Below are 21,051 nucleotides of genomic sequence, written 5' to 3'. Positions count from 1 at the left end.
AGTTTATAAGTTTGTTACGGATTCAATTCCGAAATAAATGCTTATTAATAATTATTATTGGGCCAGGACAACTTACTGTAGCCCAGACCTTTTCCTTGGAGGCGACTCGTGATTAACTATGTGACGTGTAATAGGTTGACGATGGATGATATATTGGAAAATCCCAACGCGGCTTCACCATTACCCTACGCGTTGTAAAGTTTTCTGCCTGTCTTGCAGACGCTACTACCATCTAGCAGCATACGGCTAGCGGTAAGACGGTAAACGCGTGCCAGCCAGGAAGGTCTCCGCCCCGCAGGGTACCACCACCCGTCGCGTCGCGTCGTCGCCGAGATGACACTCGCGACGTCGCGAATAAGGTCACCTGTATTTCGCTGTGTGGTTTAATTCATAAGCTAGACAAAAAGGACTCCAACAACCACCTTTAACTTATGTATTAAAAGAAACGTTTATTTTTCTGGGGACAGGCTTCTGCGCAGAACCATGGTAAGTACCACCGTACAACCTTGCACCTACCGTAAAACAGCACTACTGTGCCCAATTTATATTGGATGGAATGGAAGCGAGTTGTTTGCAACGATATTGTACATAGAGTAATGAACTTATGGTCAACTGTGTAACGTACAAACAGTACAAACTAGATACGAGCTAAAAATCACGCAGCGCCTCTTCCGCGGAATTCTCGCGCATGCTCGAGAACGCTCGTGCATTCGCAAAAATTCCGCAGCTGCAGTCGGCGACGCCTGGCGAATCCGGGAAGTGACGCGAAGGCAGGTGCAGTGTGACGTCAAATATCGACGAAATACTACAGCCACAAGGCGCACGCAAGCGAGATCGATTCCAACGACCCAGCGCGCCTTCTCGGGCAGCGACGCGAAATTACTGTTTCCGTTCCGTTGCAATCTAAATTGAGCCTACGGATACTATCTTAATATAATAATAATAATGTGCAAAACAGGGACACGAATTACCTTGTTTCAAACTAAGGAAGTCCCTATACTATAAGCATAGGTTACTTAATAGTTACGACGTAACAGATACTTCTAACTCTCATACAAAAAAAAACCCCTGCGCTATAATAACCTACAAATGTGACTAATGACGGCGCCCAATACGAGGAAAAATGAACCTAACCACGCGCTCAGTATGCAGTCGTGCGGAACCGAATGCTGGGATTGTATAAGAATTGCAATGTAAATGAAAGACTTGTCTGAACGCTTGCGCAATCGAGGATACACTTAGCGGTAGGCACTAATCGGGTAACCTCGAGCGAGTGACGGAGTCCTGCTATAAGTACCAGAGCAACGGAATTCACTCTAGGACACTACCCAAAACAGACCCATTTAGAAAAGTTCACCTCCCATATTGGTCCTACCGGGAACCGAACCCGAAACTTCCACGTCCAACGCGACGATAACTATTTTTCATCAGATAGATCCACTGATTGTTTGCCGGGTTATTAAAAAATGCATACATACCATTACGCCGGAGTCCAAATGAAGTCGTTAGAAACCATGAAACTTCACTCGCATCAGTTTGTTAATACAAGCCCGTTTAGGCACTATTTACATTACCGCGGAACGAATTGGAAGCAAATTTCTGTAATCTGAGTATAACAGTTTGTCCATTGTGTAACTTACAAACTACACACGAGCCAAAGAACAGGGAGTCTATTCCATTCCTCCCGTCTGACGTCCGTCCAAAACAATTACTGTCAAATAAGTAATACCTACTCAACCAAATCAAAAGATGCATGATGCGAAAGAAGCTTCGTACTTGACGTGTAGTCGAGAAATACTTATTTGACAAAGTCGAAATCAGAGTAGACCCCCAGGTCAAGAGAATTCTCACGCAGTCTCGGGAATTCCCGCAGCTATCGATCTAGTGTGTACGTTACACAATTGGCATAAAGTTAATTATACTATGTACAAGTTCGTTATATATATTCGCTTCCATACCCTTCCGCAGCAATATAAATTGAGCCTTATTCTTACTAATTTTAACGTGGTCTTTTTTTAAGGACATTCGCAATTTCATCCGAAATCCTAAATCGTTTATAAAGCTGCTGCGCTGTTGTATTAACGCCCGCCCGACCTTGGGACATGACAACCGTGTGGGATCCTATAAGTGATTCTACATACATATATAAACCAACACAATGATTATACTCATGGTGTCAAATGTCGCTGCAACAGGTGTCAGGGGGCTTTTTCCACCAGGGAGGCGAAACGAGACTAGGAGTGAAATTTATTTCTAAAAATTCCTTTCTCTTCTAATGCGTCTTCAATGGAAATATTTGTTGGTGTAATATTTATTAACTGTATAGTTGCCTACATAGTGTGAAAACACTATTCACAAGATGAGTCGCGCGTGCTTTATGTGTAAACGCCCGCCGCGCGCCTTGCACAGCGCAATCACTTGCTCGGTGTTTAAAAAATGACATCAAATAGTAGATGTGTTTATTCTTGTGAGAGAAGTACAGGATGGTTCCGCATTGCATTTCTATTTCACAAAACCATAATCGAGATATCAATCCGCGATTCTGTTATTAAAATATCAATACATGTACGCATTTAAAAAATGTTATTTACTAAAGTGTAGCCATTTATGCGTCGAATAGGCGGGAGGTGTTCTATTTGTCATATTATACTATAAATATTAATATCAATCGCGAGACCGCGATAGCTATTAAAGGCTATTTTTGGTCGAAAAAGCACGGTTAGATTTCAATTTCAGTCTCGTCTCACTAGTGAAAAAGCCCCTTTACGTGTCTGAAACTCCATTAATGGTCATATCGAATAGGTTGTCTCTGAAAATCGCTATCTCTTCTAAGTTAATACCGAATATTTTCAAATACCTTTGGTTTACGTAACTTGGAGCCCTGAGTAAATATAAATACTTTATTGGTTTACCGATGTACATCTACAGCAAAAGTTTTTACAACAAATCTAGGTACTTTTAGTTGCTTATTCTTCATTGTACAACTTCTATTGATATAAAAGAATGCTAATAGTCTTCTGAACTAATTCGTCATGCAATCTAGTAAATATACTAAGGTTCTAGAGTTAATAAAAATTGAATAAAACGAAATAAAATACTTTATAATACATTTATTGACAATGACAGCGATGGTTGACTCAAATTTGCTACTTGGCAAAAATATTTCCACTAGATGTGAACTATTTTTGTATTAATTAATTAAATATTAAAAATTTCTATAATTAATTATGCATAATGTGTACATAATGAAGATGCAACCATCTATGCTACCAAGTAGCTGCCTATTCGCTTATCACATAAAAATATTAGAAATACAATTGATTTGTGATCTATTTATTTAATTTACACAATTTAAGAACTCGCAAAATAAAGTATATTCTGCACTAAAATGATCAAGCTACGGTGTCGTCAAAATAATTGTTTAATAATAATACATTTCCACGATAAAAGCTCGTTTGTTGAATTGACTGCAATAAATACAAAATCTGCTAAATGAAATAAAAATATAAAACAAATAATTTCATTTACCTAAAATCTATTGTTTAAAACAAAAGCACAGCACATGGTCAGCTTATTCACTACAAAACTAAATTATGACCTACAACGCTGATTCAAGGTCACTATTTCCCTAAACCTAGGAGCCCTAGTGCATACACCGCCACGCCGAATTGAACCTTGCTCCTCGCTATGAACATCCTTGCATCCTATGCCCGTGTCCTATAAACCTACTGGACAGAAGCACATCAAGAGTTACAAAGACACAATCCTACAATATTTTTCAAAATACTCTTTTTTTAGATTTTTTACGTCGACTACACATTGAGCTTTCGTAGTTAGGGCCAATTTAATATTGCTTTATAACATTACATTTATTTAAAGGTAAAAATTGAAAAATGCAAAATTAACACTTGACTATAAAAATCTAACTAATTATAATCACTGAGAAATATTTACCTACTGAATGTCTGCTAGTAAAGATAAATGTATAGAAAAAATGGAATGTATTAAGTACAACAGTCTAATAAGCATTCGTTATATGTATTTGTGTCTAAATAGTGTTAAATGTGACAATATGATGTCAGTCAACGCTTAAGAATTAGAAAATTGGCGTTTAAATTCTCGATTGCGAATTTAGAAACAGCTGAATATTGTTTTGATAATTTATAACATGTATCTTATGAATTAAATGTAAATATACAACAATGTAATGGAGGCAAGCGGCGGACTACATGACTGCTGAGTGAACTTACTCTATTAAATAACGAGGCATTTTAATCTAATTATGTACTCATTGTAGTGTACTTATGAACAATTATTCTTAAAGGATGGAATATACACTAGGTGAGCTAGACTATGTCACTCCGCGAGTGATGTATGGACATTTTCTATGAAGATTACACGCGCTACAACGCTATTAACTGATATTTTACCCGAATTAGGCAATATTCAAAATAACTACCACACTCACCTATCGTTAAAGACAAACAACGATGCGTTCACTAACATTTACAGATAAGAGTTCTCATCGATTATTGTTCGAATGTGGATGGAGATAATAAATTGAGGACAATTATTTGCCAATTTTAATTTATTCATCGTGCATTAATTAACACGATCACTTTACAAATACATTTTTTGAATATGGACTACACAACCTAAGTAAAAGATGTCGGATGACAGTTGAACCTACTGCTGGAGACATGTAGGGACAAAAATGAGTTAGTCGGTATTAAACGCAGTAGATTCTTTTATTCCATACACGTATTAAAGTCAATTGAAGGTTTTTAAACCGTCACAATGGCAAGAGTACTAAGTACTTAGTCTTGGTTAGGACGAAGATGTGGTAACTGGACGATTTCGTAAAATTCTACTCGAATATTTTGTTTGTTTTTTTTTAATAAAAAGGGTACAACTAGACGATAGAATTAAAGAAGTTACGATGTTAAAATAATGTGAGGCAAGTTAACAATCACATAAAATACGACAACAGTGTATTTTTAACGCAAAATGCGCGTGAGCAATCTAGTGTTGATTTGAAAAATATAGCAATATAGTTGACGTTTTGGGCTGCATTATATCTTAAGAAAAAGTATCTAAGAATATTTCCAATAGATAATATTAAGCATAATGTTAGGTAGATAAATAAGATAAATAATGTCTAAGGCGACAAACTATACACTACAAATTGTATATAAAATAATCTGTTGAACCTTATTACCGATCACAAAAATTCCATTATTTCTAAAATTATTAAACTAATAATTATATAATATTAATAACACACACAAAATTCACATATTTACATCGAACTCAATAAAATTAAATCACATGTTTGAAAATATACTTATTTACATTATAAATTTTCGTCAATGAAATTAAAATCGAAATTTCCTAGTCAAACAACGCTTTAAAAATAGGAAACATTCTAGACTATTCTACGACATATATTGAACATGTCAATAAATGCGAGAATGTCCCGTTTCCTTTTAACAAAATGCGCGATAACAAATGAAGTAAAACGTTATTGCTTTACCGTCGTGGTAATGATAATGAACGGTAATGATACATAAATGAAATAACATCTACGATACATACAAAGCACCATCAGCGTTACAAGAGTGCAACAAAAACTTGAAATTATAACGTCAAACCAACAACAAGTCAAATTGTTTTAAAGATGTTATTTTTTCATCATATCGAAACTTGCGATACTAAACATATGCATCAGCGCACGATCCAATCATAACTCAGATACATTAAAAGGTGTTGAATTATAAAAACAATAGTCTTTCTGCGGACCTTGGAAGATCATATCGTTAAGTTTCGATATAGTTTCTTTTGTCTCTTACCGAAAGTAATTTTTATGCACTCTCAATTCGGCTTTTTTTTCTCCAGTCATAAGTGTGTTTGTAAATGTTGACTGTTTTGTTGGTTTGACGTTTTTGATAAAAGTATTCAAGGATTGTGGACGTTTATATTAAATTCGGTCCGATACACAGCTGGCTATATACGCATCTGCGGGAACAGTTAATCCTGTTGACGGGTCATGTACAGTAAAGGGAGTTACGTACGCGTTGCGGTTTTGAAACGTTAAAGATTTATTTGCTCCTAGTTTTTCCGACTGCATTTATGCTTTCACCGCGACTCCTTGATCTGTGTAAGTTGTGTAGGCCTTCACCTAGAAATAGTGATTAGAATTTATTAATCAATTCGGTCAACGAAAAATTTGTTATTACAATACAATTCATTTTAAAAAACACTTTAAATAACATATGTCAATCCGCTACGTAGGCTTCGTCAGGAAGATACAAATATAAATCTGCAAAAGGCTTCGTCATATAAAAATTAATAATGCAATTTGCCAGACTTAGCCATTTCCATCAAACTATTACAATGAAAAAGGACCGCTCTGAATCTTAGCTGGTTCAAACGTCCCCATAACACTGGCAACATTACCGCGATGAATGGCCAACGGAATTTGATGAATAATAAATAAGACCCAGAGCGTGGATCACAGCCTCTATCTCTTAGCCGACGACCCAACTTCCTGATGAATTCTTGTTCTCCGCACCCCAAGTCCCCGCAGTCTCCACTGCAATTGGTACAAAATTGTACTTCGGTTCCAAGGCACTTTACTTGGCATATTTAAATTTTGCCGCATACTCTGCAGCCGACCCGGCAGATCTGGTGGTGTGACTCAGGTGGAACGGTGCAAACCTTCTGACACAAGTAGCGTCCCACAAAAGGCACCGAGCCATCTGCCATGGAACCAGTGTAATGCCGTCGTTAATTGCATGATGTACTTGAAAATCGCCCCGCGCACCTCTGACAGCTAAGGCCGTATTGACAGTTTTCCTCAGCCATGACCCCACAAAAGCAGTGGTTAGAATTATAAGTAGAAGTTGGAAATCTCTCGGGCTTTTTCTCTAGTAGAGACCTATCCTTAATTATTCTGAAACTATGAATAGCGACTTCAAAAATCGAAAACGACAAACACTATTTTAGTTTGCCAAGTTTACAAAAACATTGAATAGTGTGTAAACACACGCTACCAACTAACAGTTTACGTCGATGGCCGCTATTTTCGTAAGAAACTACATATGTACCCTTGCTAGTAGCTCGCTTGAGCTCGTTTTCACGGAAGGCCCTTGCGCTGCGCCCGCGCCGATCCTGTATTAACTTGTCAGGTCGCACGAAGATCCCGTGTCGTGGCCTGCACTCAAAGTACCGCTTGCCACCTACCGACCCGTCGTTTTTGCCTGTAACAGTAATCATATCACTAGACTGTTGTCGTATCCATAAGAATAATCTCAGTACAGAGTACTAAAAAAACCGACCTCAAAAGTACGTGGAATTACGTCTATTTGCTAAATTTTCTTGAAATATCCCCTAGTTCACCACTATACAGGACTTGACAATGGAGATAATAATAATCGGTTCTCATTACTCAAAGTATATTGAGAGTAAAACGCCTTGAATTGGAGAAATACCAAAATCAACCATTAAAATAATTGCTCCTAAATTAAAGTTAGGCGCTATTTATAAAAAAGAATCTTCATGCGTGAACACCCACCCTTAAAGGTGGATGATTTTCTTCAAAATGAAATGGGACCACTATGGAAGTAACCCCTTTCCAACAAAAAAAGAATCATGAAAATCGGGTCACAAATACCGGAGTTATCGCGTAACATACATACAAAAAAAAAGAAAAAAAAAAGAACATACAGTCGAATTGAGAACCTCCTTTTTTGAAGTCGGAAATACGAGACGAGTACTTTGGCTTCAGGATTCGCCACTGGCATTTGACAACGACGACTTCAGTGAGCGAGAACGAAATTGAGGTAAGCAAGGAGGTAGGCACTCTAAACGTGATACATGGTACTTATTTATTGTTAATTACGATATTTACTATTGATAACGAAAAATTCCTCCTTGCGGCCATTTTCGGAACTAACGATGCGGTTACTTGTTAAACAGCACACTGACTAATCATATTGTGTGTGTTTATACATAAAAATCCAGAATAGGTGAAAATTAAAGTATTAAATTTGAACAATGTTTGTTTGGTACAACTGATTGGAACAGACTAGAGTATATCCTCCCGTTGTCAATATTATGACAAAGATTCACTTACCAGTAGGCGCGTCAAGTTCTACTCCGACCCAGGGTCCCCCTGCGAAGTGTGTAGGTCCAATGTAGGCAACAACGCCAGTACTGTTCGTTAACCGTTGTTGTACACTCTCGCCTACCGTCATCCAGTCGGGAACGACAATCACGCGCGCGTTGTCGCCTGAATCATCTAGGAAGAGGATGAAGCAATGAGTCACACATCACTATAATACAAGGACTACAAACTACTTGTCGTGGTGTCATAGGGACGTGACACGAAATAAACACACCACACATGCACACTTGTACACCTTTGGTAGTATTAAATTTACTATAAATGTGCTATTTTCCCATTTTGGATTTACATAATTTAGAAAGGTTGTAAATATGTATTACAAACTACTTATGGTGTCAGACTGCCATGACACGAAATAAAATAAAAAACATTTGCACTTTTCATTTCATTGCAAATCGCCATTATTGCGGAAGATTGCAATATAAGAATAAAGAAAGAACATACAGAATAAACACAATGACATGTAATAAAGTACGATACTTTACCATGGGTTAAATGTAAATATCACACTAACTAATAGTCTATGCCAAACGTTAACTTATAGCCGTGTGCGTATTTCTGTTACACAGTATTATAGCCTGTGTATTGTCAACCACCGCAAGGCCACGACTCCCAGCTAGCAATCCAGGAGCTAAATAAAATCGTAGAAAACAAAACACAGCAACGTTAACAGGCATACATATGTACTCATACATACATTGGTTTATTGATATAAAGAACTCCATGCTCAAAAATGTACAAGGTACACCTATCATTGAAATTGTCCTGTTCTTACCGTCAACGATCCGCTCGGTAGAAGAACCAGGCGAGTTGTGCAGCGCGCGAGTGCTAGTGTTGTGCCCAGAGTCGAGATTGGCGCGCGACCGGCCAGAGGGAAATGACGCCCGCGCAGCTGCTCGGGCTGACGCACCACCGCCAGCTCGTCTTCGGACCACCTTATAAAAGGAAATATTTTCGTTTAAATCTTACCTTCGTCATCTTGATGCCATAGTCAATATTATGAATTCGCGGCATGCATGTCGTATTGACCAATCAGGTGATGTTTATTGCAACATCGAAGGCATTATACAACGAATTCTAATGCAGAGAAACTTTCCGTTCCCGCTGCTGGATAAGGTATAAGTACGTACTTTAGGTAGCGACGCGTCTCGGGTCTATAATAATAATAATAATAATAACGCACACACTCAACATGGCCCCGCACTAGGGAAACCCTGTATCGCGGGTGCCACGAACACACACATAGACAACCACAAATTACACCCAACCTCACGAGAGAAATAAATGTAGGCCATACAAATATTTCTCCCAGCCCGGGAATCGAACCTGGGACCTCTGCGTGGCAGTCTGGCATGGTAACCGTTCGGCACGGAAGCAGATATAGCTGACACTTTTAAATTATTCCCAACGGATCACGTGATCAGACACCGCTTCGAAACATTCACGATAAACAGTTGAGTGTGATAACGTTATCAAATGAAAATAAAATATGAATAAAAATATTTTCCTATCTGATTAAGTAATCCGTTGGGGAAAAACCTCTGTAAAAAATACTCACTTTGCCAGCAGGCAATTGCGTTTTGACAACCGTGTGGTCGGGTCCGGGAGAGGCCGAGTCACTCTCGCCGATCGATGACGCATCGCGGCTTCTCTCTGCGTCGTGACTGGATTGTTCTGAGCTTACTGATTCTACATCTGCATCGGCTGTAATATAAAATTAGCCATTTAGTAAACCTGCTCGATAATAGCAAATAACATCATGGATTATAAAAACTTACGGAAGGAATTATCATGCCCTTCTCCATTAATTTGAACAACTTCAATGGTTTTATTCTGACTAGAGAGGACAGTACTTTCAACCGGGATTGCTCCAAGAGGATCTAATATCTGTTCTTTTACTGCCTCTGTTGCCATTTCACAGTCTCTTAAGAATGGATTTATCCTTTTCGACCCGGGTGTTAAAACTGGTGTCTTTGTTTTATCAAACGATGTTTCTTCCAGCTCATTCTTTGATTCGTTAATCTCATTTTTTAATTCAGTTATATCATTCTTGAGTTCGGTGATCTCATTCCGGAGTCCCACTAAATTCTTAGACCGGCTGAGGTGCGTGTAGTCCATTGTCTTGTCAAAGTCCGGTGTGTCGTCAACTGACATGCTTCTGATTGATAATGTGTCATCATTTGTCAGATTGGTTGATGATACTGCTTGAGAACCTGAAAGAAATCACAGTGTATATTACAACTCTTGATTGGACTGCACGAGTACACTGGTATTATTTGTTCACTACAAATGATAGCACAAAATTTATGAAAACTTGCACGTCGCAAGGCGAATCTCAGTTCGTGGGGTTACATCTATTTGTCAAGTTTTATTGAAACCGGTTACCGGAAAGTACGCAAAGCCGGATTCATCCCCTAGTTTGCCGCCCTTACAGGTGGAATATTTAAATGGGACCACTACTACAGGGCCAAGAGCACATCAAGCTTGACACTTTGTACTTTCGACCGTTCTTATCGTAAGCGGCATAGAGTTGGATTTAAGTCTTAAGTGTCAAGCTTGACGTGCTTTAGGCCCTGTACCCTCTTTCCAACCAAAAAAGAATCACCAAAATCGGTACACACATGCCGTATCATTATCGCGTAATATACATACAAAAAATACAGGGGAATTGAGAACTCCTCCTTTTTTGTAGCCGGTTAATAATGCCTTCTTGTAATGCCTTTGTAACCAGTGTATTGAAACGAATTAAACAAATTTGAGTTCACGTAAATAATGAATACAATACATGTGTTGGGTTCCGAATGTTACATTTTAGTGTAAACCAATTAGGGCCAGAAGTTGCATTACGTACCATAGCCACTCGAAGATATGGAAGGCGAGTTCTTGTTCGGAACGCGTTCACACGCAAGCTCGTGCAAAGAGTCCAGCGTCTTCGAGGCCGGGATGAAGCCTCGAGACGTCACACGTGTTCGGGTACGCTGCTTAAAAAAGCAAAAAAAATGTATTTCATAACACACATATTGATAAAATTAATATATATTGATAAAATGTTTTTTTCAAAAATCTGGTCGATTATTTTATTTCATATTTTAGGTCTTATTTGAAAATAAAAAAAATTGTCGAATATAATTTTTTTTTTCATTAATTTGCTTTAATTTCCTAATACAATGTTTTTCAAGAGTGGTTCCAGGTTGATATTGTGTACTTGTAAATTTCGTAAGCAATATTACATTCTAAAATTATCAACTGTTTCAGCTTTGTTACAATATCTAAATAAAAAAAGATTTTTGTTTGATCACAGGTTTTTTTTTCAATAAGGTTGCGTTAGTTAGTAAAGTTGCGTGATTGAAGTTGATGTAAATATTATTATTAACACGTTACATATTGTATTATAAAGATGTTAAGGTAATTGCTACTAAACATCTAATTCACATTTATTTTATTTTATTTTCTCACTTTTTGAAGCTTAATTTACTGGTGAGCGTATATAGTACGTAAATCAATAATTGTAGCAATAGCAGACGCGATTTGAAACTTAAAAGTATTCGTAAGTTTATTAAATGCCAGGATGTTTCACCAATATGGTTTTGGTTTGTCATAGTTATAAATACAAAGATCGAACATTTAGAAAAATACCTTCGATCCGACTGGATTCGAACCAACGTCTTCTAGCAAACCGTGCCAGACGCTATGCCAACTAAGCCACGGAACGAACCAGCGGACCTTACGAACTTTTTTCTACTTTGTTGCAGAACTTTGTTATGGTTTTTTAAGGAAAGGTATCCTCCAAACATCTCTCTTAAATTGTCTTAAATCGATTTTCGGTTCACTTTTCACTATACTTTAGTGATAGGCGTTATTTAGCGTAGATTTAAAACTATCTATTTGGCTTCACAACCATCACTCGTTTTCTAACCCATCAAAACTATCTATTTTTCACAACGCCCCGTTAAGATTGTCACTGCGTTTTTGACAAGGATCGCTTGTTTTGTAGTGATTTTAAAGTGTTGTTATCTCGCAACGCTCTATATAATCACGCAATAGATGTTCTCGTTGTGGTTGGCGACGTAGAGGGAACGCAACCGTACGAGCGAGTAAGATATAGGATAGGACGCGCGTCCCGTTTGCACAAGTACGAGGTTGGATGATGTGTTTCGTTGTTGCATAATGTGACTTTTCAGTTATGAATGAAAGTCGTTATTAGAATGAATAACTTTTGGAAAATATAAATTTTTGAACTTTTGACCTTGACACGTGTAAATGCAGGATCCCATTTCTTTTGCGATTGTTATTTTTATATTTAAAACTAATTCATTACTATCTAGTTTGCTTGTAATCGCGCGTGGTGATAGGCATACTAATTATTTGTTTACTGATCATAGCGGATTGTTTTATTTTAAATGAGACTTCATAGTGTTTAATTGTAAATAAATAAACCTGTAATTTTGTGTATAATATTTATAAAACTTTTGGGTTGTAGCGTGATGTTATATAGACAAGATTTGGGCTATCAAATGCAAAAATATTTTTTCAAATTCAACAAGAGTTCCAGATATCAGCGTTTTTAAACAAAAAAAGACAACGAAACAAACCACAGCTTTCTTATTTTAGTTATGTTATGATATCAGTTGTAACCCTGCGCTTGTCACGTTATAAAACGCTTCGTCACTTGCGCCGTAATCGAAGTAAATAGTTGTCAAAAACAGACAGTTTTCTCAACGTTATCTAAAAACGCAAAACGGTTTCGTTAGGTTATTTGAAAAAGCCATAACGACACATGACTACTATACTTACATGTGACTGCGGCGTCGTCATCTCATCAGCAGCAGTAGACTCAGGCTCCGAATGTGAATCATCATCGTTACGCCGTCCCGGCTCCTCGTGGAGCGTCGTCATGCGAAGACCGAGCTTGCCACTCGCTGGCGATGCTAGAAAGGGAGAGCATTTTAAGCGTTGTGTTCTTATTGAATGAATATATCAACACAAGACCATGTTTAACTCTTTAGAAAAATACAAGACTTAAAAACAAGTAAACGACTCATGTATTTTAAAGTTACGTAAGGAATAATTACAAGTACGTTTATCTGTTTTATAGCAGATAACTAAAAAGATATTTAGGCAGTAACAACTAAAAAAACCATAAAAGTAAACGCACTCTAGTTCAGAAGATTGAACTAGAGACTTACAAATCACTAGGTGTAAACAAAATTTGAAAATGAACTGAAACTATTATTACCTATTAATAAAAATAAACTCCATGCGAACAAACTAGCGTCAATGTAAAATTAGCATTTTAATTCAAAATGTAACTCATAAAAAAAACTCCAATTAACCAAAAATAAAAATGTAATAAACGAAAATTCAAGCCACACTAATTTGTATATCATGTGTGGACGTACACTTGCTCGGAGTTTGCAGTCGTAGCGAGTTGAGATTCAGATTCAAGTTAAGGAACGTCGGCCGCGCTGCAATGAGAATCGTTCGATTATGTCAATATTTACAAACATATAAAATCTATGACAATAAAGTCCACTTCTTGAGTTTTATCGACCTGACAGTTACATATTTGATAAAATATTAAAACTATATTATCTAAGTTATTATTATTCTTCTTCTTCACAAATATGCTGGAATTCATAAATCTGACATATAAAAACCATGAATAATTAAAAAACCTAACAGAAACAAACGGTTTTGAATTATATAATTTTTGCTATTAAAAAAATTGACAACAGTTTTGTTTCTCAAGTTTTAGAAACCATGGTCACCCTTCAGTTTGAACCCCACTATATCTGGAATACTGAAGTTGCAATTAACACTTTTTATGTAATAATACACTTATATAATTATCAATATTTTTTTATTAGTCAAAAACTACTAAATATTTCTAATATGTACACTTGGAATTATAGCTCAAGAACAGGACTCGAGGCCCTTGAAAACAAGAATACAAGTACCAAATCCTACGCATACAATATACATTCGTATCACAAAATCTGCAACCTAATTTACATCAACTAATATCAAATTACGTTTATGACACAAAAACCTACAAACGTTTAAATCTATACCATGCGTTCAACCCAATTCTCTATCGACAATATCTTCCTTGCAATACCGATGCTACGTTACACATGCACTGTACCTAACACGCACACACACACAAAATGAACCTATTTTAATTATCTATTACTACATGTATTCTACAATTACTTGTTATTAAAGTTTTAGCCTAGAAACATCGCATCCATCATGACAATATTCAAAAATCTAGTAGATATTTTGGCTGCTTGTTTTTCTTTTTCAATGCTCGTCAAGCAATGTCGTTTCATAACCAGAACCTATATCAAGCTCTTCGTTTTTTAATCCCATATTAGACAGACTGAAGAGGAAGGGAGAAGGAAAATAAAACACTCATGCTTGGGCATGCAAATGAAAGAGACACGCAAACAAACATATAGAGAACACAACGACAGAGGCCTGTTGCTGGAAGCTTGCAGATAGCGGTCTATTAGCCAATACATAGGGTCTAATTTAGAATATTTAGCTTCTCTTTTTTAATCAGCTAATGCCAATTGGGAAGTCTTATATTCTGAATTTTAACAGCCAATCAAATAACGGGTAACATTCAAAAATAAAATTTTGTGTAACAATGATCACGTCACATCTATTTCTTTTTTGTTTCGCATTCAACATTCGTCTAAATTTTGTCATACAGTAGTCATCCATAGTGATTTCTCACTGTTTACCTGATAAAAATGAGCCTGGTTGCGGGGAGTCAAGATAGAGAAAATAATGTTAGTTTAAGCTGGGGTAAAATTTTAAGGCCCTAACACACATATTCTTAAAAACTACATTTTAATACAAAAAAAGAGTGTGATTCACAGTAAATATTTACCATGCATGTCTAATCTCAATGTATACACATTTTGAAAAATTTTGCTCTATATATGTATTTATAGAATCTCTGAAGAGTAAGGAAGAAAGAATATCATGGTAATTGAAATAATGAGGTACAAAAGAGAGATTGCGATAGCGTTGCCACCAAGCCAGTTGAAAATAATGTAAAATAGTGAAGAAATGAAGTGGTGATGTTGTTTTGAAAGTTAATAGAGTGGGTGGATTTCGTTATGGTACGGATTCCCTCAACTTGGTCATATTCTAAATTGTCTTTTAGTTCATTTTTACTGTCCAAAATTCTAAACTAAATTGTATAAATCCGTGCAATAGTGTCTTTACAATATGCTATAGTAATTTTAATCCTTACTCTACGCAATGCACTACGTTTATTTTAAAATTGTTACAAGGTTATGAAGCTTGTATTTTGAAGTTGTACTTGCATTATGACATGACGCTAAGTGCATACTAATCTGCTATAGAATCTTTCCCGCATGACACGAAATTGTACGAGTTACAGAAATTGAAAAGAAAATGTTTTGGAAGTAGATTTTGGTATGTTTTAGAAGTTCATGTCTTGTTTTATGCTGTAAAAAACTTATTAAAATCATGTTACTAGGAAAATGTCAATTCTTAAAATGAATACTAAACAGAAACTGCAATCGCGTCTGCAGATTATAAACTACCCAAATAGATAATGAAGATTCATTCAAACTCGGCACAATCTATTGCGATTAACAATCTCTATTAAGTAGTCAAAAACAAAACTATCCTGCAATAAAGAATATTTGCACTTTATTAAAATATAACATCTTAAATTCATTCTTACCTAATCCAAATGGCTTGGTCGGTGTAGGCATGTCGGGATCGTTATGCGCGGGCGCAGCGTACGAGTGTCGATGCACCGAGCGGCGGGGCGTCTCGTCTACCAAGTCCGCCACGCTGCCTGAGCGCACGGCTGCTAACCCCGCGAGAGACTCGAACGATGAGTCCAGACGCATTAGCTGTAAGTTAATGAAGATTATCGGACATAGTTAATCAATATGGGAACAGTCGACTCAAGCTGATACTTTTGTAATGTTTTACATTAGAATACGGAAGAATGAAATTTTTATATATCTTCAATATTCAATATTCTTTATTTACATTCCATAATGGAGTACAAGATGTTATATACTAAAAGAATCACATCATGAACCCTCTAAAATAGAAGGAAAAGTGAGAGTAGGCTGTTTTCAACGATACCTTAAGATTAAAAGTTTTCGATCAGAAATTCATTAATATAATATTATATTAAGATTTAAAAACAATCATCTGTTTAGTTAACAGACTTCAAAAAACGGTGGAGGTTCTCAATTTTTTTTGTATGTATATTACTTACGCGATAACTCCGCCATTTGTGAACGGATTTTGATGATTCTTTCTCATTTTGGATAGAGGGAATTTCAGTATTGGTCCCATTTAAATTTGAAAAAAATATTCTACTTCCAAGGGTGGCAAACTAGGTGATCAATCTGGTTTCTGGCACTTGCCGGTAACCGATTTCAATAAAACTTGGCAAACAGATGTAATTCCAAGAACTTTTGAGGTCAGGTTTTTAGTACACTGTACTGAGATTATTTTATAATATATCCGGCAATTCATGAATAGGCAATGTGTTAATGCAATTTATATAAATAAAAAAATAATAATACTCAGAATTTTTTTGAAATTACCTCTTTATACGTGTCATTAGAAAACAAAGTCACGTGTAATTTAATACCTATTAAAAATATTATACATATTCGCGAAAATATCAACTTGAGTCTGCATATATGTGATCGATAGTGTTAGGTAATAACAAAAGTGGCGAAGGGTGAACGTTTACAGAAGGTAAACCGACACGGACGGTACATAACAAATTCTACAAATCAATACCTACCATTCCTACTAACTTAAAAAAGAAATTTCTTAGATAAACCTTCGACAATATGTCATATACACTCTTCGCCACTAGTGGGTAACCATATAAATTCTGGTGCAACCAACTCCAGTTTTGTGTGTGATATCCATCACTTGTACCGCTAAAATTTAAACAGTACACTACTAATAAAAATAAAAAAAAATTAACAGCAAAAATCGAAGTCCAATGAAAGCTTACATAAGAACTTAAACTACACCGAAATAAGGCTAAAACTATACAACCATCACAGGCTGAAAATAGAACTAAAAATATACAAAGGGTTTTTCTCGATCACTAGTCACCAATTATTGTTGAATTTTGTTCAGGCTGTACTGTCAAATGATTTGAATAATCTATTTACTTTAATGACGTTCACCAGCTTTAAATGGCTGGCCGCTTGACGGATGCCGACTGACAAAGTGCAGAAAGGGTGTGTACTCGTTTGCTGTTTAACCGAATATATCTACTTGACTTTGTCTTGTCTACTTGTACAAGAATAAATCCACTAATATCACCATTACGTTTTCTTTGAAAAGTTTTTGATAATTTGATGTATCGAGTTCTTAGGTTTTCGCGATTGTTACACATAGGAAATGAAGCTTGGACCTTTTCAAGGCGAGAGTGAAAAGGCGTTACTTAGGTGTGCATGCTACATCGTCGACCTCATCATCGCTTTCCATCAGGTGAGATGGAGGTCAAATGCGCACTTATTCTTGATAAAAAAATTTTTTTTTTTACTTTTTAAATCGCGTATATTTGTTTTTTTTTTTCAAAAAAAACGACATTTCGGGTACCCTTTACAGGTCCCATGGTCACAGTTGACTAACATATCCAAATTAAATAAGTACTTAAATAAGTTGGGCCGTCTGCAAATAGATGACCTTGTGACGATGCTGACCTCTTTCATCATCATCCCACCCTTTTTATCATACTCTTTACTGGTTCCTGGCCACTTACTTTTAAATTTTGAATCGTTCTCGAATTTATTTTCCTTCCAATATTCCTAAGTTCGTCACGTTATTACTCCCAGTAAAAATCTCCGGTGCTTATAACCTCACACTTTAATATACAAACAATATCTAATAAATAGTTATTTGCTTATCACGTATTTTCTACTTGCACTAAAGGTCTGTGTCATCCCACCCACCAATCCAATGATCATGTGTGACAATTTCAATATGGCCGATAGATTCTACGCGGAGCAAAGATATTCTGTTCGAAAAAAACAGGTTTTAACAGAACGTATAACAGAATTTCAATTTATTCACCTGACAGCTACATCCAGAACATATCAATATGTACAAATAAGCTATAACCAAATACAATAAAGTAATGCGACAAAATTGAGAAGGTGACGTGACAGTCAGGCCATGCGTTGAGACTCACGTTGGTTCCGTTCTTGGCGGCGATCTCGAGGGCCTGGGAGAGCTGCAGGTGCCAGCGACAATACACACGTTAGCAAGCGTACGACACGGCTATTGCGACATTTAGGAGATTTGCTATTCAGTGCATCTTTAGCAGTATCACATATGACGCGACAGCACACGCAACTTTTAAGATCAGATTATAAATTAACTTCTAACATCAATTGGTAAGAGTAAACAATGAGCAAAATTCATTTCACTCCTTTTTGATAGTAGGCCCCATCGACTCAACAATGCTGCCCCCAGAATTATGTAATTAAGAAGATATCACACATGACATCAAACACAGTATTATCTGAAGAATTGCGCGATATCGCAAAAAATGCGCTATAATGTATGTCATTCGTATAGGATTTAATTTCCAAGTGGCAGGACAACACTGTCACCTTAAAATCAAATCGTATACGAATGACATAATATTATTTAACACAGTTTTTTGAGATAGAATATAAGTCGATTTTTGAGATAATAATATGTTTGTTGCATGTGCGATATATTTAATTACGCTCATACATCAATAAGATTAAAAACTATATAATAGTATGTAAACTATTATATAGTTTTTACTATACAGGGTGGAAACTTGTAATGCCACTTGGAGGGAAAGTACTCTAAATACTGGAGGTAGAAATTTTTACTTAAAAGAAATATTCTTTTATTTTTTAAAAGAAATAAAACTGCATTCATAGATTTTCGAAAATTTATAGCAACACGTGGGAATCAAACAACCATATTTCTCATAATTCTGCACCAAACGTTGAAAGAGAATCTTACTTGATTGTTAGTTTCATGAACACGAACAGGATATACTCGAGACCAATAATGGTTATTGCGGCGGTTGTACATGCCGTTATTACTGAAGTTGGTTTCGCCATATCATACAATGTTACTCAAAAAATTCGGGTTACGGCCAACTTCTCTTAGCATGTTTTGACAACATTGAAGTCGTCTTTCACAATCCCCAGGATGCAAGTTGTGCACCAACCGGCCGTCACGATAACATTTATACTTATACTTTTTAAGCACTTGGAGTACGCGAGTGTGGTTCGTTCCAATATATTCTGCAGCATCTCTGCTTGAAGCCTTTGGAAATGCTTCGAAGTATGTTAAAACATTAAGATCGAATTCGGAATAGTTCTGTTGAGGAGTTTGCCGTCGCTTTTCGTAGCTACCCGTATTTTTTAAATTATTTACCATTCTTTTCAGAACGAATCGAGTTGGTGCTTGTCGATCCCGATATCTCTCTTCATACCACCGCAGAGCTAAATTCACATTTTTGTTATTTAAAAAATAAGCTTGAATTAAATCAAATTGTTCTTAATATGCCATTTTTACGATAAGACAAATATGAAATTTATTTATTTATAGGAAAACTGTCAGTACTTAGAAAGGATATGTAAACACCTTAGAATAATAACGCATAGAATGATAGTTTTATATCAAACGAACTGTCACAAGTGAGGCAAAAATCAAATTCATGTAGGTTAGTTTTAGTAGTAGGTTAATTTTCGGTTTTAGTGAATATTTATATAAAAATACAATTTGAAACGCGTTACTTCCTTGTGGAATGTGATGTTAGTATCTATTTTATGTTCGTCTGACGTATTTTTATACTCATTTACCGCACATTTCGTCATTTTTAGCTAAAATTCTTGATCTGTTCGCGGTGCAAGTTGACCTTGAGCACTGAAGGCCCGCCCGCTCGTGTAGGCCCTTTTGGCGCGCTTCAATTTGCCTCACTTAGCGTGTGCGGACTAGGTTTCTATGCGTTATTATTCTAAGGTAAAAACAATCAAATGGAAATAACAAAAGACAATCCATTTTCAAATGAAACATTCCATATTTAAATTACCTCATGCCACTGACCAAAGAGTCTGCATTACAAACATGTGCAAATTGCAATGTTCTTATATAAATAGTACTTCGTCATTTTAATGGATAAATGACGTCAACGATAATTAACAAGTAATCTGATGGACCTTTGAGTAAAAGTGCTTTAACTTGACCCCTTGAATTTATAACTCCAGATTTCATGGCTTGTAAGAGAGATTTCATCCTCATAATTGACCCTATCGATTGATTTAATAAAAGTACAGGGTGCATTTTTTTAAAGATTTTAGCGGGTTCGATTCCCGCGAGTGACTAGCAATTTTCGAAAATCTTTGAATGCAGTATTATTTCTTTTTAAAAAAAAAGGAATGTTTCCTTTAAGTAAAAATTTCTATCTCCAGTATTTAACGTACTTCCCTTCCAAGTGGCATTACAAATTTCCACACTGTATATGTGTATAAACACAACTGTATAAACTTCAAATTCTATTTAACAGTACATATTATTGATTATTTTAACACTGAATAGCAAATAAAAAATGTTATTTAATAAAATTTTAGTGGCGTATTTTGTATTTTTACAATATGATTACTGATTAGTGTAGCTACGTATATTAATTAAAGTGTTAGTGACGACATTGACCAGCGTTACATTAAGCATTTAATAAGTGTTAGCTATTGTTATTTATTTGTTAGCTCAAGCTAGCTTAAGACACAGAGTAACAGACTAAATCTTAAGACTTAGTGTTCGTGAATAATATCGAAAACATTTTT

At 36.0% G+C, this 21,051-nt stretch overlaps 1 protein-coding gene across 10 annotated transcripts in view; it reads right to left on the bottom strand.

Moving 5' to 3' along the window:
- Positions 1-5,483: 5,483 nt before the first annotated feature.
- LOC113230554 (kinesin-like protein KIF13B) overlaps positions 5,484-21,051 on the bottom strand; it is a 269,534-nt gene continuing 253,966 nt past the window's right edge. For 3 of the 10 annotated variants that reach the window (XM_026464553.1, XM_026464550.1, XM_026464555.1), the window contains 12 exons: positions 18,411-18,452; positions 15,912-16,086; positions 14,935-14,949; positions 13,585-13,650; positions 12,980-13,113; positions 11,037-11,166; positions 9,964-10,398; positions 9,744-9,889; positions 8,961-9,120; positions 8,135-8,299; positions 7,107-7,259; positions 5,485-6,178 (listed from right to left, as the gene is read on the bottom strand). In XM_026464553.1, the coding sequence (XP_026320338.1) occupies positions 6,099-6,178; positions 7,107-7,259; positions 8,135-8,299; positions 8,961-9,120; positions 9,744-9,889; positions 9,964-10,398; positions 11,037-11,166; positions 12,980-13,113; positions 13,585-13,650; positions 14,935-14,949; positions 15,912-16,086; positions 18,411-18,452 (1,701 nt within the window). In that variant the 3' untranslated portion in view covers positions 5,485-6,098. Of the gene's footprint in view, positions 6,179-7,106; positions 7,260-8,134; positions 8,300-8,960; positions 9,121-9,743; positions 9,890-9,963; positions 10,399-11,036; positions 11,167-12,979; positions 13,114-13,584; positions 13,651-14,934; positions 14,950-15,911; positions 16,087-18,410; positions 18,453-21,051 lie in introns of all 10 variants that reach the window. The other 7 variants (XM_026464552.1, XM_026464558.1, XM_026464548.1 and 4 more) reach the window with 6 other exon arrangements.

Source organism: Hyposmocoma kahamanoa, unplaced genomic scaffold, assembly GCF_003589595.1.
Source record: "Hyposmocoma kahamanoa isolate Upper Pololo Valley unplaced genomic scaffold, ASM358959v1 63, whole genome shotgun sequence".
NCBI lineage: Eukaryota > Metazoa > Arthropoda > Insecta > Lepidoptera > Cosmopterigidae > Hyposmocoma > Hyposmocoma kahamanoa.
This window is presented reverse-complemented; position numbering and strand designations above follow the sequence as displayed.